The sequence below is a fragment of the Papilio xuthus genome, unplaced genomic scaffold, assembly GCF_000836235.2.
Source record: "Papilio xuthus unplaced genomic scaffold, Pxut_1.1 DF826923.1, whole genome shotgun sequence".
Lineage (NCBI taxonomy): Eukaryota > Metazoa > Arthropoda > Insecta > Lepidoptera > Papilionidae > Papilio > Papilio xuthus.
Genome location: NW_013531726.1, coordinates 6,350,036 through 6,373,702, shown reverse-complemented (window position 1 = coordinate 6,373,702; position 23,667 = coordinate 6,350,036). Strand labels below are relative to the sequence as shown.

Sequence of the window (23,667 nt, the reverse complement as noted above, 5' to 3'; positions counted from 1 at the left end):
TAAGTAGATTAAATTTAACATAAATATTTTATATTTATTTTTACTAACATTATAAATGCGTAAGTTTAGATGGATGGTTGTATGTTGGAAGTTATCTCCAGAACAACAGCATGGATCTCACTGAAATTTACCATAGATGTAGAACACAACCTGAAGAATACATAGGCTACTTAATAAGTTTTTTTTATTTCGCACGGATGGAGTCGCGGGTGACAGCTAGTGTTACATAAATATTTTAATGGATTGCTAGTTATCACATATTAAAAGTTAAAAAGGTGTTAAGAATATCTGATAGTAGATCTTTCTTGAAAGAATCGATTTTCATGTGAGTACTCAAGTTTATTTGGAACAAGCAGCCTTTTCTTTTTATTATTTACATAACAAAAATGTTAAATTTAACTTCAAGGTTATACAATCGAAATAAAAAAAGAAGAAACGGGTACTTTAAGAAGAAAAGAAGAAGAAGCGGGCTCTACCACTATTTAAAAGTGGTAGAGACCGCATTAACATCTTCGTACGAATTGTCCCGGCTCGCCCGGTGAAGTACCACGACCACACAGAAGACAGGCGTGAAGTGGAAGCAATTCCGCGTTTCGTCTGATGAGTGTGCGTCCCGGAGGCCTAACTTAGTCTTCTTTCCCTTCCCGCCCTTTTTTTTTATAAGGAAAGGATGGGAAGTGGAAGTGGACTTTCCGGATGAGAGGATGCATGGAAAGGGAAAATATTTTCTTTCTGTGCATCCTCTCCTCCGTCGATTAAATGTAGGCAACGCATATGCTATTGCGTATGTCTATGGGCAACGGTCACTTCGCTATTTCAGCGATTTCAGGTGGCCGCTCGCTCGTTTGCCACCTTATGATACAAAAAAATACATACAAAACTACATACTTTCAAAGTCATTTAGATAAAAAAGTAAATAACATAAAGGACAAGAAAAAGTATTACGTCAGTAAACGTTAATCACAGTATTTCTTACTCGGGAACAATGGCGTAATTCATATCCCGTGTACTACCTTGCGTAAGACGATATCAGAACAAAAAATAGGACAAGGAACATGATACTGGGATCGACTCGTCTAATGTACCAGAAAATGAAACTTCCCTCAAAGCGCCTGCGATAAAATCACGGCATTCAGAAAATTTACCTTAAATAACACTTAAGGTAAATTACTCTTGTTTATTGATATTTTTAGGTCGTGTTTATTGCAACGAAATATTGATTTTAGAGAATTAAACATCGCAATCATGAGCTAACATACTTGTATGAAAAACAGTCTACCGTCTTACCATTGATGCTGTCCTGGTACATTACTCTAGCGATTTCCACATAAATCTTCAGTTTTCTGTATATTTTGGTATTTATGACACTCTAGAGATCATCCCTGACTCCGTCTACGCGTAATTAAAAAAAAACATAATTGGTAGCCTATGTGTTATTCCAGACTATGCTTTATATGTATGCCAAATTTCATTGATATCTGTTCTGAAGATACCTTCAAACAAACACATCCATCCATACATTCACATTTATAATATTAGTAAGAAAGTAAGATTTAAATACAGTTTAAAAATTCAATAGGAACGTTAGCAATTCGGCACTGTAAAGTATCAAAGTTTCATGTCGTATATTTTGTATCAGGTCCTTTGTTCCTTAAGGAAAAATAATGGAAAAACAAAAGGTAAACGTTGCCTGGCTAAAACAATATCCTTTGACCTTAAATTAATTAACCTAATTATTGTTGTTATTGTGTTATTTCATCATTATTATTTTCGTATTTATTTATACATATTTTTGACATGTTTTATATAAAAGAGTTTAGATGATAAAATGTATGAAAGCCGAGTAAATCACACTGTGTATGGAAGCAAACGAATATTGTTCACATGTCACGAACAGACGGGATTTTGTAGAGTACGTCCGGCCGGAATTATGACTAAGTCAAACCTCACCGCACTTGTGAAATTAATTATAATTAAGTACACAAATTAAGTAGCTACGACCTACAAAAATATACGCTTATATTAATTTCAGTGTTGTAACAAAAATATTTTGTCTCTGTTTCTTTTAAGAGAATAAAAGGGAGAACAATATTTAAGATTTGTTGAAAAGTATTAAATATATATATTATTAGTTTATGTCTATGTGTTCTTCTAGATTGTTGTCTATATCTATGCTAAATGTCATCGTGATCTGTTCAGCCGTTCTGGAGATACATTCAAACAAACATACATCCATGTATCCATCTAAACATTTAAATTTTTCATATTAGTAATTTTAGACATTATCACTTAGAATTATTTGGCGCGAATGACGTGCTTTCGTTACAAAGTCCAGTGTCAGAATGAATAGTGAGGGGACATAAACGTCGACATTTTAGTAAGGCTAGTGTTAGGTTAGTTACACTACCACATTTTCGGATTTTCTTCCTAACAGTAAGGAGTAAGTAAAGAAATAAGTTCTAAGATTTCACAGACATATTTTTATTTCTAAACGTTTATTTGCAGTAATGAGAACATCTCAAAAGTCAAGTAACAATAAATTATTTACTATAAATTTCCTCATAAATTACTGTAGCATTACACATAAAAGATAACTTGACCTGATACCCGCCACCGCGACTCAGCGTAGTACACACAAAGCGAAACAAAAAAATGGAGATATAACACGTGAAAAGATTTAGCTGCCTGAAATAATATCAGCGGTAGAATTGTAATATTTTTCAGCTTGAAATATACGTAATATACTGTAAAAGAGAACAAGCTTTAATAACAAAGCAAACGTACATATTTATAAATGTGAAGCTATTTAGTTACTTTTAATCAATAGTAGCGTATATAATAATAGCCACTTACCGTCGGTTTCTGAGACAAAACCCTGTTTATAACAATTTTTTATCTGTGTTTTGTCTAAGATAATGAAAGGTATGATGATATGTATCATACAGAGATTTTGGTTTAAAAAAACAAACGGATATTCACTTATCATGCCCGACATGTGATAGAAAGAAAGCAGGTCGTCAAATAATTTCAATAAAAAAGGTGACCAGGGGGCTAGATAAAGTGCGTTCGCTTCGAAGCGGTTCCATAGCGAACTTCAAAAAGGTGACTTATAGAAAGTTATTGTCAGTTCAATACATTTTCAAAGTTCGTTATGGAATCATTAGCGAATTCACTTTTCTAACCCCCCCGTAGTAGATTAAAGTTTAACTCTACAAGGCTACGTTAGAGTATACTTGTATCTCTTTCATACGCAGTAATGTTGTATCTTCTTTCTCTTTCATGTAACGAAATTTGGTGTCACGCATGACCTTTTAGATCATTTTATAACTCCTCTAATTTTTGAGTTTTTAAATAAAGAAGGATCATTTTTATATGTTGCTGGCTGATGTCTGTCTGAGAAATATTTGAACAAAATAAGCTGTACATTACTTATTGTTCACAGCATTGTTCTAGTCTTGCTTTGTATTTTCAAAGAATTTCCTAGTACTGAGTTTTCGTGAATTCATATTCAACTGACTTCAACAAGACTTTACCTTTTATACTATGATACAGAAATGCTTTCTCTTTGTTATATTTTAACACTTTTTGAGTGTCAACGGAATGCATATTTCAAGCACATTGTCATATTTTGTAATTATTATTTCGGTTTGAATCCGCGAAATATCCGCATTTCTTACGGTGGAGGAAAACATCGTGATGCAACATACACATATCAGCAAAAGAAATTTCAAAGATATGTGTTAATTCCCGGGAGAGAAAATGGTGGCGACGGCTTGTCACCCGTCATGTTGCGTCTCCCGGAATACGGACAAATGGGTTGCTAAGGTTTGTTAGGCCATGCCAAATGGATTTCTGTGGTCTCTGCTTACCCCCCTGAGTCACAAGTGTGAATTGTGTCGTTGTTATTGTTATTATTTTATATATTAACAAGTGTTTTCCTCTAAAGATATTCGTCATAACATTTAATTATAAATAATAAACAAAGATTAAAATAAACTAATGATAAAGTAAGTTTTTATGGATGTTTTGCGAATTTACATAAAACAAGTGAAAACCGCAAAGCATCATAATCTTCCTTAAAATATATTTATACTTTTGCGGTTTCTCTGAGAGGAAATGTCGTTGGTTTTGTGTTAATCATCTAATGAAACAGTATTTATATTCTAACTAGCTATTGCTCGCGGTTTTTCCCGAGGAATTAAAAAAGAAAAACTTGTTATAGACAGCCCTATTACAGGTTTATTCCGAAATGCATTTAGATTTCAAAGCGGTAAAAAATTATAAAAACTGAAAGCATAAAATGATAGTGAATATTAAATCGTTATTTCCTTTTATTTCTTTATTCAGAATATCCCTAACAAAGTTGGTAAAAGAACCCTCACTGATTTAGTACTATCTTCGTTTTGTTATGAGAGAGGTCTCGAAACTTTTCCTAAGTTAGAAACTTTCGGTCACTTCAATTGTACTAAGTGAATGTAGATGTAAGTTATATAAAGAAAATATAGAACAAAGTCACAGAAATAAATACAGTCTATTATATGAAGATATTTTTTCCTATAAGTCTATTAGTTAATAATAAATAGAATTCAGTTGTATTGTTAATCTTATATATAAAATTCTCGTGTCACAATTTTCGTTCCTATACTCCTCCGAAACGGCTTGACTGATTCTCATGAAATTTTGTGAGCATATTGATTTTTTTTTCAGAGAGGAATGCTTTATGCATACTCCGCGTTCCCCACGCGGTAGTTATGTGGGATTCTCCTCCATAACGGAGGCTCTGTTCCTTCAACGCATCGGGACGGGACCACGGGCACGCTTTCGCTCTCGTCCGCGGCCCATATTGAGTATGACTGATAATCGGCCAACACCATTTATTTACGGCTCTATTTTAGATTAATATGTTATAATTTAGGTGTAGAGTACCATCATCAGTTCACTATTAGTCTCCACTAAGCGACTAACTAACCCCAAGTCTGGTGTGACTAGGCTAGGTCATAATCAACTTCGCTGGCCAAGTATGGGTTGGTTGACTTCACACATATCTTTGAATTTCTTTGTAAATATGAGGGTTACATCACGATGTTTTCCTTCACCGTATAGTGTAGAGCATGAATATTATTATTTTCAATAAACACCAGAATAAGTTCACTTGGATGTTTCCCGTTGGGCCGTTCAGACTGTTGACCAATTGGCACAATAGGTTTTTTCCCATTGCATTGGTAGACTAACCATAGATCGGGTCAAACACCAATAGGATTATTATTAATTGGAACTAATAAAATTCCTATTGGGCACCCGAATACTTTGAAACTGACTACAATATTAAGACATATACTTGATTAGTAAACATCTTGTTATCTCAGTCTTATCTATGTGAATAAGAAAAATGATAACATGTTTTCATACGAATGTTTCGTCAATGGAAACCCACGGTTACACTTCGATTTCTTATCTTTTACTAAGACGATACTAGAACGATCTGAATACTGATTAATGTTGAGACTTGAAGTTTGTTGCACCAACAAATAATTTTATTATTCCTAATTGTGAAGTAGGGTAAGTAAATGTAAACAAACTACATAGTCTAGTTATTAGAAAGTCTATTTAATTTTACAAATTATGTATGGATGGATGTTGTTTATCAATATTAGATGGTAAATAGTAAAATCTTACTAATATTATAAATGCGAATGTTTTGATGGATGGATATCTCCAGAACGGTTGAACGGGAGCCGCTGAAATACGGCATATATAGAGAACATAGTCTGGAATGGTTCATACTACTACTAATTATTTTTTTTAATACATTTTGGTAGATACTCTTAACAAAAATTACAATAACATTCATTTATTTTTTTAAATTTACTACCAGAAACAGTAACATGCACTTGACATTGTATAATTTTTTTAACAAGGTTGCGGTCAGAAAATTTATTTTTGTCTTTTGTAACCTGTTGCTGAAATGCTTTTGTGGTGTGCTTTTCACACAAAAGCCTTTTACTGTCACAACTTGAAGATATCACAATAGGAAAGAGAAAAGGCGCTAAATAAAAACGAATCTGTAAAGGATTTTGCAATTATCACTCTTTAGTGGCTATTTTATTTTTGTATATAAAATTAACATTTTTTACGATAAAAACTAAATAAAAACTCTACCATAATTTAATGATTTTCGTTAAGGAATAATATTATCTGTATAAAAGGTTGTTAACAGTTGATTTACTAACCAAATAATAAATAATTCAATATTATAGTGTAAAACATATTTTTCTAGTATTGTCTCTATTTGATCCATTTTACGGTAACATACGGTAACGCTAACATTGATGTCTGTTTTATTCAAAGAGAACTCAGTTATAGCGGTTTATTTTAAAATTTCTTTATATTTAGTGAAAAAGGATTAAATTTTTTAATTTTAAGTAATCGTGTTGAAGTCAAAAGCTCTCGCAGTGCTGACGCCGGGATCTAACAAGCTAAGTTATGTTAAGTTAATTAGATACAGTTTAAGTAAATAAATATAACTTTATTGCATTTTTATTCTAAGCTTTTACAATCAAACATTTAACGTAACGCTAACATACTTTTAATACGGAAAATCGTGTGCTTCTGAATTCAAAATCTCCGTGTAAAACATATTGTCATCTCCCTTTTGTCAAAGATAATGAGAGAGACAACGATATGTTGTACAGGTCTCAGAAAGCAATATTTTCTTTGCCACGAACATAACTTTTATATGGCAACACTGCCTTCATATCATTTCTTCATTTGTCAAATGTGATTGAATATAAAAAAAGAAATAAAAGACGAATACGTTTCGGTACATTGGAAAATTATGTCCCAAAAGTTATTGGAAGGTAAGACAAAATGGAAAAGAGTAAAAATTAAGACACGACTCTTTTAATAGGTTAGAACCTAGAGAATGAAAAGAGAAACAGGGTTGATATTAAATGAAAAAAGGAGTTTCCTCCACTTTAATTTCGGTTTCGTACTGGAAAGCTGCCATTTACTGGAACAAACTTAAATTATGCCAAGTTCATATCAAAATTAGGTTCGCTTTGGTTTTCACTTTGTATCTTTGTATGAAATAATTTACGACATAAACAAACTCATAATGCATTCTGCTTTAAAAATGTACATCCGTACTGAGAATGACCCAGTTGTTCATTTGCTCTTTTTTTAAATAATGAAGCAACGTCAGCGCTTTAATAAAAACTGTACAGAGCTACTTCAAGCGCCGCAGTCGCTAAATGAGTTGACGACAGGATCTTTCGCTTGACAGCACGGGCGCGACAGCAAAGCAACTTTGCTCAGTAAATTTGTCAAGGGGACGTCGACTTTGTGAATATAGGACTATTAGATATTATAAAATGTCGACAATTTATTAGTATTTATCTATACTATATTATTTTATTTAATTATGTATGCGTAGATTTATGAATGTAGAAGAAGCGAGAGATGTCAGGACCGCGCAAAATTCTTGGAGGTTCATGGTGTCTGTCTACCCATCTGGATTACGAGTGAGTTATGTTGTTTAGTTTTAAACATATATATTTGCATGTGCGATTGTTATTAAAATCTTGTAGTGAGCCGAGTTTTTGTTAAAATTAACTTTATCAAGAATACATTTTTCAATAAGTACTTCTGCAAAATTACTTTTTCATAACCTCGGTAATATTTTTTCCATGAAAATCTGCGTAAACAACTTAAATCCAATTCATTACACAAATGGGCCGCTGGAGACTCTTTATCATACTAATACGGGTTGCAGCCTCTCGCTCGCGATTGTTAAAAAGTAGTCTGTTGGGAATCTAATAGTATTTTATGAGCCACCTAATAATCAAATTTAGGCCATAGCTTGCAACCAAATTGGCATGAACAATATTTCAGTTTTCTTTTTTTTCTCGAACTCCACCAGTATAAAATACTACCGTTCGTGTAACGACCTGTAAACTCGAGAATTAAGTCAGTTTGTCAGTCAGACAGTAACTAAGCATAGGTTTTTTGAGAGTATTCAGATCATCATCAGCTCACTAAACGTCCCCACTGAGGGGCTCGGAGCCTACCCTAAGTTAAGGGTGATTAGGCCATAGTTAACCACGCTGGCCAAGTGCGGGTTGGTTAACTTCACACATATCTTTGAATTTCTTTTCCGATATGTGCAGGTTGCATCACGATGTTTTCCTTCACCGTAAGAATGTCGGATAAATGTACATATGTAAATCGGAAATCGAAAAACACATTGGTACATGTCGGGATTCGAACCCAGGACCTGCAGATTGCAAGTCAAGTGCCTGACCCCTGAGCCACCGACGCTCTGTATTCGCCGAGTATTCAGATAAATCTAGAATATTTCTTCTTTTGTTTTCTGTCATAGTTTGAAGCATCTTAATTAAAAAGTCTATCGCACAATACACCGGAACAAATTAAAACTCACTCGCTGCAATTTTAATCGATAGAGTATATTTCTCATTAAACATATTGTGTACAAAAAAATATTTAAAATGTTTAAAATGCTAAATCTCATTAGTCTTGCTGGATTATTCATAAAATATATCGTTATCTCTGTTTTTCATCTTTGACAAAACAGAGATGATAATATGATTTAAACGGAGATTTTGGGCACAGAAACCCACAGTATGTTGGTTGGAACAGCAGCTTTCTCTTTCATGCTTCAAATCTAGGGTAGACCCAAAACAATGCAGAATATAGTATTGAAAGGTACAGATAATCGAAAACAGAGCAAAGTAGAGAGACTAATTAGGAAAGCAAACCTCAACACTAATAGCGAGTTTCTGAGGTCAAACCCCGTTTTAAATATATCTCTGTTTTGTCAAAGAAAATGACAGGGATAACGATATACCTAAGGTTCCTGATTTTGATATCAGGAACCCACGATTAGATGAATATTAGAAAGGTAGAGTGATTGTAAGAGAGGTTTGTAGTCGGTACAACACTATTTTTATGTTATCAATTATGTATTAATTAGTGCGTACAAAGCTTCAATTAACGTAATTGTTGTATTATAACACGTTATTACAATATTAATCCATATAATCTATTTTATTATAGCAATAAAGTCTAAGATCGACGCAACATCTGTAAAAACAGACATATAACTGACAAGATATAAGTATAAACGTATTAATATAGTTCACTTTATTCAAGGAAAGTTAATATATGATTTTTGTCATTTAAACTGTATTTCTTGAACTAAAACTTGAAGCAATATCTATATAAAGAAAAGAAATAGAGGACGAACAAGAAGACGGGAAATAAAGAAGAAAAATCGAGAGAAGATGCATTTTTATCATTATTTTGTACTTATGTATATGACTCTAGCTGTTGCCCGTGACTCCTTCTACGCGAAATTTAAAATTATGTTATGGAGTAGCCTATCTATTCTTCCAGACTATGTTCTATATGTATGCCAAACTTCAGAGAGATCCATGTGGCTGTTCTAGAAATACCAAATAACAAACATCCATGCACCCACCTAAACTTTCACATTTCTTTCCTATTAGTAAGAAGTTAGATGTACTTTTTCGTCAATTTCATCATCATAGGTTAATCTATTCCATTCATAATAGTATACAGATTTGATGATGATAAAATAGAGAAAGATTAAAAATCATACATACGTATAATACGTTTCTCCTCAAACAAAAGAAAGCTTAAACAATTAGGAGCGATAATGAAACGGTTGGGTGGGATAGCCCCCTACGAGGGTGATTCATTCACTCATCTGCGAGTGACGTACAATGATAATTCCGTATTATTTCTCAGCCATACAGAGAAATTAATAATTTCTCACATTTACGCTGCACAATAGGTATAAGGTATTTTAGTATTTATGTATAATTGTTCTAGATTGTTATGTAATTTCACTTAATAACTTGAAGAACAGCTTTCTTACTAACATGAAATAATTAGAATAACTTGAATAGAACTTACGAGTACAAATTCATAAACGTCATCTCCCTGGATTTATCCCACTCATATGGAGTCAACACACAAGGTTTTGTAAACCTTAATGTTTTTGCTTTAATTTTTACGGATACAAATTGCAAATCTAAAACAAAACAACTCTGTAACCCAGAATGGGTGGTAGAGATTATAACCATTTGGTGCAGTCCTGTCACTCCTGCCTCGCTTCTTCCACGTATATACATGCAAGTCGTAAATTATTATAATTATTGTACATATTATATTCATAATTTGTCTGGTCCTCAAGGAAATCACAAAAGTGTAATTTATGAGTTCCTGGTACTTCCGCACTAAATCCGTCGCTTTACTAGTATACTTCTTTACCATTGTAAAGTTTTAACGATTATCAAATATAAATCCAAGTACACGTACCTCGAAAACCCATATGTGGAATCATTATCTGGAAATAAAAACCAAAAAAAAAGTACAGAACAGTACAAACTGAGCCCATTACTAAACATGAAAACTAACGTAGACAAGAAATATCCATATATTTCCAAAGTACTTTGAACACGTACGACTGTAGTCCGAACCTTTGTTATGTAAGTTCACAAACTGCTAGCGATTTAATATCAGGCAGCTTGCAAAACAATTTAAGGGACTATTAAAAGTAAAAAAGTATCAGAAAAAATTCTCTTGTGTGGATTTATAATACTAAATGTACACATAGTAACTTCTTTCATGAGGAACAGGATTTAAGATATTTATATTATCATTAAATTTCAAAAACTACTTACATTAAAACGTAACGTAAAAACCAGGAAATACGTAAAGGAATACGCGTACGTATCATTTTAAAAATGCAAACCAGTTAGTGAGGGTCACGTGACCAATACAAAGGAAGCAGGCGGGTTCGTCGAGTCGGACGTAGGAGTTTATTTCACAATTTATACGAGCGAACGTGTCGCGGGTTTCGAGTACTACTCTCAATTTCCTTCACGCTTTAAGATATTTGCCATTCCCGCAACTAGTCGCACGCCTCGGGCCGCGCGTCTGTAACCACCCGTCCTTGGTCGCGCGCTTATTGTCGCACCATCTTGCCGCGCACTTCTTGGCAATCGTCTCTTGTGGCGCGTCCCTTGTGGTGCGTCTCTTGTCGCGTGTCTCTCGTTGCACATCTCTTGTCGCGCACCTCTGAACGCGCGCGAATGCCATTTCAATGAGAATTTTATGTTACCCTGAATTTCAAATATGCTAGTATACCATCATTACATTTCTCCCCTTTTTAATTTAAGGATATAGTTGTAATGCAGATGTTAAGACGATGGAGATTTGCTGTAATGTTGGCGTGGTTGCAGTACAGCAATCGTGCGGCAAGTATCGCGAAATTTGCTTAGTGGAATTGGGGTCTATAGTCTTATTTACTGTCGAAGGAAACTGTTTTACTGTTTAATATATTACTATTTCCAATACCATCTAAGTTTTTATTGCAGCTTGTTCATCTGATGTTTACGACAGACAAATCGATAAAAATTTGTAGCTGCGTTGCTTTGTGTTGGCTATGTTGATAATGGGTTTTTGGGTAGATAGAAAAAAATGAATGAGGAAAATAATTTCAAAAACAAATATTCATTTACTTATTAATTATTTATTTTTGTTCGTTAATCAAATAAAATATATTGCAATTTGCAATATACAAAATGTTTTCCTCTGTCTTTTTCCTGTAGATTGGAAGTTATAACTGTTTACCCAAAACATTAAATAGCCTTTGAACTTCTTTTTAAATGGAATCGATTATTACCAAAACCCTAATCACTTTGTACACAGTAAGCCAGTACACAGACATGACGCATTTTCTCTGTCACGGAAAACTTTGTTTGTACAAATCATCGCACAGATTATCCGTTTTTATAACTTTTTTACTACAAAACAATCAATGAATCACATGTCTATTGCTTTAGACATTATTAGTTAAAATCCTTTGGCGCGAATGACGTGCTTTCGTTACAAAGTCAAGTGTCAGAATGAATAGTGAGGGGATATAAACGTCGACATTTTAGTAAGGCTAGTGTTGCGCCAGTACATCGGCACATTGTCGGATTTTCTTCCTAACAATTGATACTACGAAGTGAACAACGGAACAGTTTATCAGAAACTGTCCGCTCGGAATTAAAAGAACTTAATTAGTAGTCTATATGTTCTTCCAGACGACTTCCACTTCACGGATGTATTCTGTATGGTCGTGATATATAAGTTCGATCAGGTCCATTGTAATAACAATTATACTAATTAACTGAGTGAAATAAGACACGCATTTATTAATTAAGGTGATATTTCATGGTTCAAAGCAAAATACATTTAAAATTAAATCATAATGATAAAATTAATTACACTCCGCGTTCGGAATCGAAACAATATAATTAAATGCAGCAAGCGTTCATTTCCCACAATTGTAGCTTAATGTGGCACTTACAGTTTTATTCTACATTTAGACTTCGTGATTTTAATTTTCCTATTCTACGTGAAATGGACACGACGCTACGATATGCGCAGTTTTGCCTAAAAATTATCTCATTAGGAAAGCCGCGGAATACTGGCACGAAGTCAAATTTCAAATCATCGAAGTAATCTCTTTAAACTGTGAATGAAAATATGTGTAGAGTGAATTCAGTTTTGATGAAGATGTATGGAAAACTAGCTGTATTAAAAAAAAACAAAAAAAAAATTAAAAGATTAGACTGTGTCCTTCCAGACTATGTTCTATGAGTGCTTTAAATTTCATCAAAGTCCTTTGAGCCGTTCCAGAGATACCTTCAAACAAACATCCATCTATCCATCCAAACATTCCCATTCATAATATTAGTAAGAGTAAGATTAGCCATATCTTGCCCTTTAAGAAAAAGGGAGAGGATGAAAATTGCAAAATAATGTTACCAGTATTATAATGAAGTAAAAAATCAAGGATAAAAACAGTGACTCATTTGACGTTTCAAGATACTTCCTCCAGGAATTTATTCGACGAGAATCTAATGGAATCTGTGAGTTAAAAGGTTTCATAATTACATTTCATTTTGTGTATCGTCAATAATCTCATTATAAAATTCTTAGAAACCGTAAATAATATTTTATTAATTTAATTTTTAAGGAAATTCTTTAATATTCTTGTTCTTTATGAATCTGTTAAATAAAATATGAAATATTGTTATCGATAATTCCTAATTAATAATAAAGGGCGATTGTTATATGCGATAATAATATTTACATCTGAATTTTGTTTTCATCTTTCTTGACTTAAAGTCATCATTATGTGAATTTATCAAAATTCGTCCACGTGGAATTAAAAAAAACATTACTAGTAGCCTACGTTCTTCCAGACTATGCTCTATATGTATCCAAAATTTCAGCGAGATCCGATAAGCCATTCCGAAGATACCTTCAAACAAACATCCATCCATCTAAACATTCGTATTTATAATATTAGTAAGATTAAAGGTATCTCAAACATTCCTCATAAACCCAAAAAGTAAACACATTTTATCGAAATATTGAAAAGTACTTCAACGTGTTCAATTTATTGAAGCAAGTCTTTAAATTTGGTCAAATATATTTAAGTCATTCTTCATCTTGTGAATTAAAATAAATCCGAAGATAATTTTGTTCCGATAAGAGCCATTAGGCTAATGCGTAAATCTTTAATGCTATCACCGGTGAATCCAATAGAATTAGCCTAAAAAATACCCTGTAGAAAGAAACGTTTCGTTCAAAAGCAACCGTACCATGTTTATTTAAATCCAAGATCCGCCTTTTTTGTTTCGACGACCCCATTGTTCCATCGGTTTTTTTAATTAAGAACCTCAGATGAAGCATTGGAGTCGTGGTCTTTATAGGATTGGAAAAGAAAAAGTTTTGCATTTTCTTCTTAAACAAGAAAGCTTATTTTAATCTTTTGCTCAGACTCTAAGCATACAGAGTGGAATAATTTCAAAGAGCAATCTTTAAGAATTTTATATTGAGAACCATTTGTAATTATGTACCAGAAGAGGTCGTGGGAAAATTTATGAAACACACTCTACGTTTGTTATATACATATACACACGTTACGTTATCAGCCAATAATTTCTTGGAAGGGGAGAAGAAAATGAGAGAGATAGGATGGGAAAGGGGATTAATAAAGGAGGTACTCAAAGTCCTTTTTCTGATGATCCAAGTAACTCTCGTATTCTCGAATTGGACATTCGGACAACAATGTAACTGCAGGTCTAACCAAAATTATTCTCTCTTAACATTTGTATAAAATGTTTCTTGGTTCTTCAGTATCTATTAAGTCCGTTTGCTACTTGACGTCAACCCATTCTGCTGACTAGCGTTGAATAATGCTCATATTCTGACATATCAATGCCTGACAAAAAACACATATCTACACTTGTGATTCCTCGGGCGGTTTTACAGTGTGACGTGTGACCTTTACAACTACGAGTAACGTAACGACAACGTGACGTAACGGGTCGTAAGTTCGGATGTAATAAGGTTCGTTATTGTCGAACACATCAAGTAGGATATAACAATTAAAAATATTTCCCATTATTTACCTATGGTGTGTTGACGGTTTGCGATAAAAATTATATCTTTCTAAAGCCGCAGGCATCTCAGTACGAGTAGATTGTTTAATTTTCTAGCAATTACTTGTCATCTACAATTTGAAGGATCTTTTAAAATGCTTTTAAATTATTTCATTGTATGTTACTGGCTTTAATAAAACGATGCATTGTTTTTCCTAAAGCTTAATCTTTCTAACATTATAAATGGGAATGTTTAGATGGATGTATATATGTTTGTATGAAGATAACTCTTGAACAGGTGCATGGATCTGGCTGAAATTTGGCATAAATGTAGAACGTAGTTGGGAAGAACGTACTAATTAAGATTTTTTCATTCCGAACACACGGAGCTGACAGCTAGTCTCTTTAATAATCAGATTTCCATTGAATGTTACTGATAAACATTTTCAAGGTCACGCTCTGGTTCTATACATAAGTTACCTTGCTGTCAGCGAGGAAAAGTATGACAGCAAACAGATACACAAAGAAATATATGGAAAAGAACTTTTATCTAGCGAACAATGCGTTTTCTAAGTTTACAAAGTTACAAGTATCAAATGGATGGTATAGTTGTGGCACTATTGCGACGCGAAGTGTGACACTCCATTATTTAAATACAAGAGTACATTGTTGACGTGTAACTTTATATCACACATGTCACACTCTAGATTCTATAAACAATGGAGAAATGTAACACCCCTTAATACAACTTTATAGAATAAACCAGTTTCACAATATCCAAGTGCTGGATAAGTAAGAAATTGACACAAAATACTTCCTGTCAAAATAGTTTACGTTTCACATCGTCTTAGGAATATTTTTATTTTTTATTTTAATATTATACACAGACACTCCATTTTTATTTATATATTATATAAAGATATGTATTTTTTAATTAGTAGATTTTTGTAGCAAATTATCAACCGCTAAAATAATAATAATCATCATCAGTTCACTATACGTGTCCACCGAGAGGCTCGGAGCCTACCCTAAGTTAAGGGTGATTAGGCCAACCACGCTGGCCAAGTACTGGGTTGGTTGACTTCACACATATCTTTGAATTTCCTATCAGATATGTGCAGGTTGAATCACGATATTTTCCTTCACCGTAAGAACGTCGTATAAATGTACATATGTAAATCGGAAATCGAAAAACACATTGGTACATGGCGGGATTCGAACCCAGGACCTGCAGATTGCAAGTCAACTGCTTGACCAATGAGCCACCGACGCTCCTATAATCCTAAAATAATATAATAATACAATGTATTATCTTTATTCATTGGAAAAAAAATAAAGGTAATCTGTTAAGAATCAATTGAATACAACGATACTAGATGATGATTTATCTCTAATAAACAGATTTTTGGGAATATCTCAAACGAGACAAGCCAATTTCGACAAATGTCAGGCAATAACGTTCATAAGGTCACGTTACATCTTATCTGGAAGCCTTTGGATTCTTGATCTAAAAATTATGAATAATATTATAACATAATTTTACTTTCTCTCATAATAATTACTTATATTGGCATTGATATTTTTATGTATATCGAACGTATATAACATATCCAGTTTTGAGAATGAAAATGCAAAAACAGTGTTTTACTATTATTTTAATGACTAAAGTTAACGAACTAAATATTTAGTTTTTAACAAACTCACATCCAACTAAACATTCGCATTTATAATATTAGTAAGTTAAAAAAAAGCAGCTCTTCGAGGCATAAATTAGAAAAAAAATCAGTAAATAGTATCCTATGTTCGTCTCCTGGCTCTAAGCTATCTCCTCAGCAATTTTCAGCCATATCGGTAAAGCCGTTCTTCAGTTATAAATAGTGTAACTAACACGACTTTCTTTTATATGTATAGGTGCGAAAGTTTAGATGGATGGATGACTGTTTGAAGGTATCTCCGGAACGGTCGACCGGATTTTGACGAAATTTTTGATACATGTGGACCACGATCTGGAAGAACACAAAGGCTACTAATTGTGTTTTTTTTAATTCCGCACGGACAAAGTCCCGTGCTACAACTAGCATATTAATACAAGTGTCACCGCATTGGAGTTCTACTGTAAAGGAATCACGAACAATGGCAATTGGTGTTCGGAACATTTTATTTCTCGTCGCAATTTCGTTTCATTCCAAGTTTGAATTTAGTTAAGAGGAACAGATTTCCTCCGGACGTGATTTTAAGGGAACGAGTTAATTAAATCTAGTGAATAATTTCAGGTTGCATTACTTCAAATAATTATCAAAACATGACGTAGATGAGAGACAATTAGAAATATTCTAAACCAATTACAAATAAATTTGAAAATGGAATCATAATCGTTTTCAATGATTTTATTTAAAGAAATAAATACTTTGACATAATTGTTATTTTATAGGTATTTTAAGTTCGCCAGATGCTTTAGAAAATAACAGATTATATATACATAAATTCTGAGAACTTGCATTACTTCTTTAATGAAAAAAAAACTTAATTAGTAGCCTAGTAATTATTCAGGCTATGTTCTAAATCTATGCCAAATTTTAGCGAGATCCATGCAGCTATTCTGGAGATACCTTGTAACTAGCATCCATCCATCTGAACATTCGCATTGTCAATATTGACGCTTACTGATTTCGAGATGATGTTGATTTTATTTTGTCAAAATATCTCAATATTTTAATTCTTGCAGTCCGTTAGCAACCTTTTCATTATGCAACTCTAAATTAAAAGCTACGGCAATACGTAGAGGTAATTCGTAGATGTATGAATGTGGATGCAACGAGAGAGTTGTGTCAGAACCAAATGGAAAATGATCACTGCCTACCCCTTTACATTAAATACATAAATTATGTTGTTGTTATTTTTAAAGAAACTTTTTTACGTAACTAAAGACATAATTATATAGCTTGTAATAAAGCAAATTGTGTTATTTTGTATTGAAATTTAGTTGTTTATAATTTGTTTTTAAAAATAGCAAACAACGTCTGAAGATTATTTCAGGCGTCGTCTTTCGTTTAAGCATGTATATAAGTTGTGTTCAAAACTTACCTCCGAAAAGGATAAGGAATAACGATGTAAAGATAAGTACACTCCTCTCAACCATTTTAGATAATACACACTCACAGCACGTTAATACAACAATTATTTAAATACTCTAATTAAGTCTATTCAGATTTAAAATCATTATTTAATATTAAACTAAAAAAAAATTACAAATCATTATGAACAAAATCTCATCTCAGTTCAAGTTGCGTAAAATTCGCGTTCCAAATTTGAAATCAAGTAACGTCCGTCCTCTACGAAAGCTCCAAAAGCACTGAAGAGTAACACCAGTACGTAGTACAGAATGGCAATTGACATTCTCGCGTGAGCGTACTGCGGTCGTAGGTGCTTAAGTGAAAGGATATCGCTTAGTCTGTGACTTACTGGGGATCGTGGTGTAAACGATTCATTTGGGACGATTTTAAATTACTGTATGTTCTCTGACAACGCCTACGGGGTTGAAATAGAAACACGCCGCGAATTTCAATTGTTTTTGGGGCCTACATCAGATTTTTAACATGCCAGTTACATTCAAGAACAATGAGTCAATTAACTTGAAATATTCCGCTCGCGTTAACTTTTTAACATTAATAAAATTTATATTTTTATAATACATATGAAGAATATATGTAAAGTTATTATAATAGAAAATTAAAAGCTCTTTATATATGTATATTTCAAAAATCTTCAATCTTTGTACCGTAATTTTTGATTCAACGTAATTTTATTTGTAAAAAAAAATCCGCGTAAATCTTGGTCTTATGTTCTTTACTATATTATTCAACTGAAGTAGAAATACTACTAAGAAAAATACTCTAAACGCTATAAAGTAATTAAGATAAGTTCAAAACTCCCAAAAAATAATTTTATGTATAATTATATATCAGGCTTTTATAAGGATTTCTAGTTATTTTAACTGTAAATAAACGTTAACAAATACATGTATCCTGTATATATAAATATATGTATTTCTTTTCGGTTATTTTTCTAAAGACCCCTTGTATGTACTCGAGAAATCTTTTCATGTGACGAAACTCTCACGATACTAATATCATCTTAGTCCGTTCTTTTTAATAATTATCTCGTGTTGATGAAAATATTTAGGAAGATATTTTAAAATCTTCTTAAATTATATTATAATATTTAATATTTTCTTCTTATAATCTTACTAATATTATAATTGCGAATGTTTATATGGATGGATGCTTGTTAGAAGTTATCTCAGGAACGGCTACGTAGATTTTGTTGATATGAAGCGTGGAGAACATAGCCTGGAAGAGTATATACTACTAAGTTCTTTTTTAATTCCGCGCGGACAGAGTCGCGGGCGACAGCTAGCGCCCGCGACTCTGTCCGCGCGGGATTAAAAATAAATGTTGCCCGATTCTCAGTCCTACTCAATATGCTCACAAAATTTCATGAGAATCGGTCAAGCCGTTTCGGAGGAGTATGGGAACAAAAATTGTGACACGAGAATTTTATATATAAGATTTCCTTGTTCATAATGTTACAAATATAAAATTTTTGGTTTGATTATTTAATCTAATTTAACTTGGAATTTTTTTATATGATACCAATATAGATAAGAATTGTTAATACGTATAAATGAATACATACCTAAGCAGGGTCATGACTTCGGAAATTTGAATTTTTATTTTTAACCATATTAAGATTTTTTTTTGTTATTAGTGACGTAAAAACATCTTGTGAACTATTTTAATTGATCTATAAATATTAATAAAATTGAAATGTCTGTATGTAACATCTAAAAAGTCTTATTTCATACACATGATGTATTAACAAAAAAATAATAATTTTTGTGTCTGTATGTCTGTCCGCAAGGAACAAACCGGGTTCCGGGTAATCTCTGGAGGGGCTGGACCTATTTTGACAAGACTTGGACGAAAAGCTAGCTTATGCACACAAACATTATAGGGTTTTTTAATTTTACGCTGCCGAAGTCGCGGGCGATCGCTAGTCTGTGTATATATTGTGGCAATTTATTAGAACGCAAGTAATAAATTTGTCTGATCTCGTGTTATCCATTCGGATATTAGTTATAACAAATGCTATATGTATTGTTTTATTCATGTAGCTGTCAAGATTCGCGGGGAATATGTTTATATTCCCCGCGATTATATTATAAGAGCGTCGGTGGCTCAGGGGTCAAGCACTTGACTTGAAATCTGCAGGTACTGGGTTCGAATCCCGCCATGTACCAATGTTTTTTTTTTATTTCCGTTTTTCATATGTACATTTAACCGACGTTATTACGGTGAAGGAAAACATCGTGATGCAACCTGCACATATCTGAGAAGAAATTCAAAGATATGTGTGAAGTCAACCAACCCGCACTTGGCCAGCGTGGTTGACTATGGCCTAATCACCCCTAACTTAGGGTAGGCTCCGAGCCCCTCGGTGGGGACGTATAGTGAGCTGATGATGATGATAATGTTTATATTTTAGTCAATTTAAGACTTTTCCACTCGTATTATTGTGGTCGTTTCATCTTATGAAAGATGTTTAAGTAAATAAGAGTAGACAAAGAAACATACGTAAATATGAAATTTACGAAAAAAAATAGTTTGCAATTTAGCTTCAAACTGCAAAATTATTGTATTTTATTGGTACACTAAATGAAATAAGCAGACAGTAACGTCAGATCGATAGACTTTTACATTACCGTCTACTATAAATAAAAAACTATTACTAAATGGAGAGTTTTTGGCAGACGAATTATCATTAGATCCGTATTTTCCCTTAACATTCTAATCAAGAACTAATTTTATCCTTTGCGTACCATTTATTAACCTTTTTCGTGCCGTTTTACGAGTACAAACACAACAGTAACCCTGTCTAAAAATCACTAACAATTAAGGTCAAGACGCCGCGCCTAGTTAATTAAGAAACTATTACCGTAGAATTTCACTGCTGCGACACGTGTATTTACATTCCTTTATTTTTCTTTCAACTTAATTTGCGTTATTTTTACGGTTCCGTACCTTATAGGAAGCAACGGAACCCTTATAGGATCACTTTGTTGTCCGTCCGTCTGTTTGTCACGACCCTTTTTCTCAAAAACGCGTGAAGGTATCAAGCTGGAATTTATTTTAAAAAACTCCAGTTAAAACGATATTTTTTTTAAATAAGATAAGTGGATATGGAGTTTATGTAGAACAAATATATTTAAATTTGTCTTTTAGTACTGAAAAAATAATTCTTTATTACATTTTTCGGGATTCTAATAGTTTAAAGTTTCAACTAGCTGTCAACTAAGACTTCGTCCGCGCATAATTTACAAAAACTTAATAGGTAGCCTATGTGTTCTTCCAGGTAATGTTCTACATTACCAAATTTCTGCGAGATTTACCCGCCCTGGAGATACCTCCTAACATCCATCCATCTATCTATCTAACATTCGCATTCATAATATTAGTAAGATTTGCGACTAATATATATCCTACTTGACCTACTAGATCATTGTTGAATAGAAGTAAATAGAAATATTTACACGTTGCTAATTGGATATCAAGAATTGACCCGTATATCCTATGTATAAGCTCCTTACAAATGAGAACAGTAATTCCCGATGGACATGTTGGTTTCATTTCCTCAAGAATATATATATATATAGCATAATCATATCTACTATTCTAGATAAATGTACTAAGATTCATTTTATTGTTAAAATTACCACTTAGATTTCTCGTAAACAATATCTTCTTTAACGTAAAAAGGATAAAATATTTTCGTCTACTTGTTTTCTTAGGTAAAGATTTTTCAAATCAATGCAATTTAGCCGTACCTTTATTAAATTTTACCCCATATATCTATATAAATAAATAAAATAGAAGTGTTTGTATGTAATGTCATTTTTTATATTTCGTAGACATGATGTATTACCTACTTATAACATAAGAACTAAACTTTTTTAAATGTTTGTCCGCAAGTCCGCGTTTTAATGGATGGTAACTCATGTATACAAGAGTGACAGAGGTTTTTCTATTTTTAAATAGATTTTGCAACCCGAAGAAACATACGGACAAAGTCGTGGGCAACAGCTAGCATAAGTCCGGATAATCATTAACTCGATTGTAAGGGTGATGACTAGTTGGTGTATTTAATTTATAAATAAAAATTACAAAATTATTTGTAGATATAATAAGCGTAAACACTGATATTACGGATGAGTTTAAAACATAATTTCCTAGTTATTGACCTCTAAAATGAGGTATTAATTATTTATATACAAAGCTATATTACTTCTAAGAAACTTTCATAGTATTAAGGTGATATTTTAACTATTTTTTTAATGTTTATCGTTCAAGTATGTATGCACCTTTATATAAGCAAGTTTGTTTATCAACCTAAACAAACAACGTCATTCTTTTCTCGTTTATTTTGTTATTTTGACGCTTCGATTGAGTTTAACGTTCATTTACTACTCGAACTTTGTTCTAAATAGAACTTTCTATGAATTATTTCGACAAAAAAATGAATAGTAAATATAGTAGTAACTTATATGTTTTTTATTTGTTTTTATAAATGTTAGAAATAAATACGATATTTTCTTTTTCAGTCCAGTCAATTGATAATCAACGTCTATAAATATGATGAAGCACTAGTAGTTTAAGCAACTTGTCTTGTAATCTGCAGCTCCTGGGTTCGAATCCCGCCATGTACGAATGTGTTTTTTAATTATATATGTACTTTTATCCGACATACTTACTGTGAAGGAAAACATCGTAATATAACCTGCACATATCTGGGTAGAAATTCAAAGATATGTGTGAGTCAACCCGCACTGGGCCAGCGTGGTTGACTATGGCTTAGTCACCCTTAACTTAGGGTTGGCTCCGAACCCGTCAGTGGGGACTTACATCGAGCTGATGATACGTTTGCAGTTGTTTGTAACAGAATATTTTGTTTGTAATATTTATATTGCTTTTAGGTTAATATTCATTTATTTATATTATTTAAAAATGTGGTAATTTAAAATACAATAGGAAGCAACAATATTCTAATGATATCAATTACGGTCTACGAAGCATAAATTTGTATAATTTCATTCGACTATTGTCAAAAACCATCTCCAAGAAACCAGCAACAAAATTATTAACAAATTATTTATGTTACATTATTTAAAGAAAGGAAGAATACATTTTCATGAAATTGTTCACGATTTAAGGATCATTAAAAATTCTAGGTGACCTTGAATATAAACGCAAAAGTCTATAATTTCGAAACATTTTTACTTATAAAAGATGTCTTTTTAATATTATGATTAATTTACTTCACACATACCGGTCAAGAAAAGATAAACTAGACATATTCTCACAAATATTAAATTTCGAAGCAGTTTAGATGAATGGATTTTTGTTACAAAGTATCTCTGGAACGGCTGAACGGATCTTGATGAAATTTGGGAACAATCTGAAAGAACACTGGGGCTTCCTACTATTTTTTCTTTTAATAACACACGCACGGCGTCGCGGGCGACAGCTAGTATATTGATGCAAAGCTGTCAAGGAATAAACTCAACCTATTTTATGGCCTATATTTTAATTTTTAACTTTAAAAAATAAAAAACTCACCCATTGTAGAGTTCACGTTCCACACTGTACAGGATCAGACGAGCGAATGAGTTGATGACGAACCACTCGATTAATTAAAAGGGCGGGCTTGGCTAATCGAACTGGGACTTAATTCCCTTTGCCCCACTGCGTTGTCAATAAGTTTATAAATTCACGAACCGATTACATTTTAAAAATTGGACTTCCGCCAATATCTCTACTAACAAACATACTAAGAAAAGTCAAAAGACACGTGCTTAGCTTTTACTTTGGTTATTTCCTTTTCTCTCTATTTTATTTACCACATTTCGAGTACATAAATTAAAGCCCTAGTTATCACGGAGTTATAAAGATTTAATTTTGAGGGCATCTAGAATAAGGTATTTTTTAATTTTTATTTTTTCCCTAGAAAAAAAATGTTTTAAGTTAAATTTGATTTGATTATTTAAACCATGAATCTCAACCAGTTGACTACCAAATAAATTTAACTGAAATATGTTGTTTTTATGTAAAGAAATGTATAAAAAAAA

At 32.6% G+C, this 23,667-nt stretch overlaps 1 protein-coding gene across 3 annotated transcripts in view; it reads right to left on the bottom strand.

Annotated features, from left to right (window-relative positions):
* The window catches only part of LOC106122437 (uncharacterized), a 34,791-nt gene extending 11,580 nt beyond the window's left edge, over positions 1-23,211 (bottom strand). The window contains exon 1 of one of the 3 annotated variants that reach the window (XM_013318388.1): positions 23,159-23,211. In XM_013318388.1, the coding sequence (XP_013173842.1) occupies positions 23,159-23,162 (4 nt within the window). In that variant the 5' untranslated portion in view covers positions 23,163-23,211. Of the gene's footprint in view, positions 1-1,287; positions 1,351-17,570; positions 17,821-23,158 lie in introns of those variants that run through there. The other 2 variants (XM_013318385.1, XM_013318386.1) reach the window with 2 other exon arrangements.
* Between the last annotated feature and the right edge of the window lie 456 nt (positions 23,212-23,667).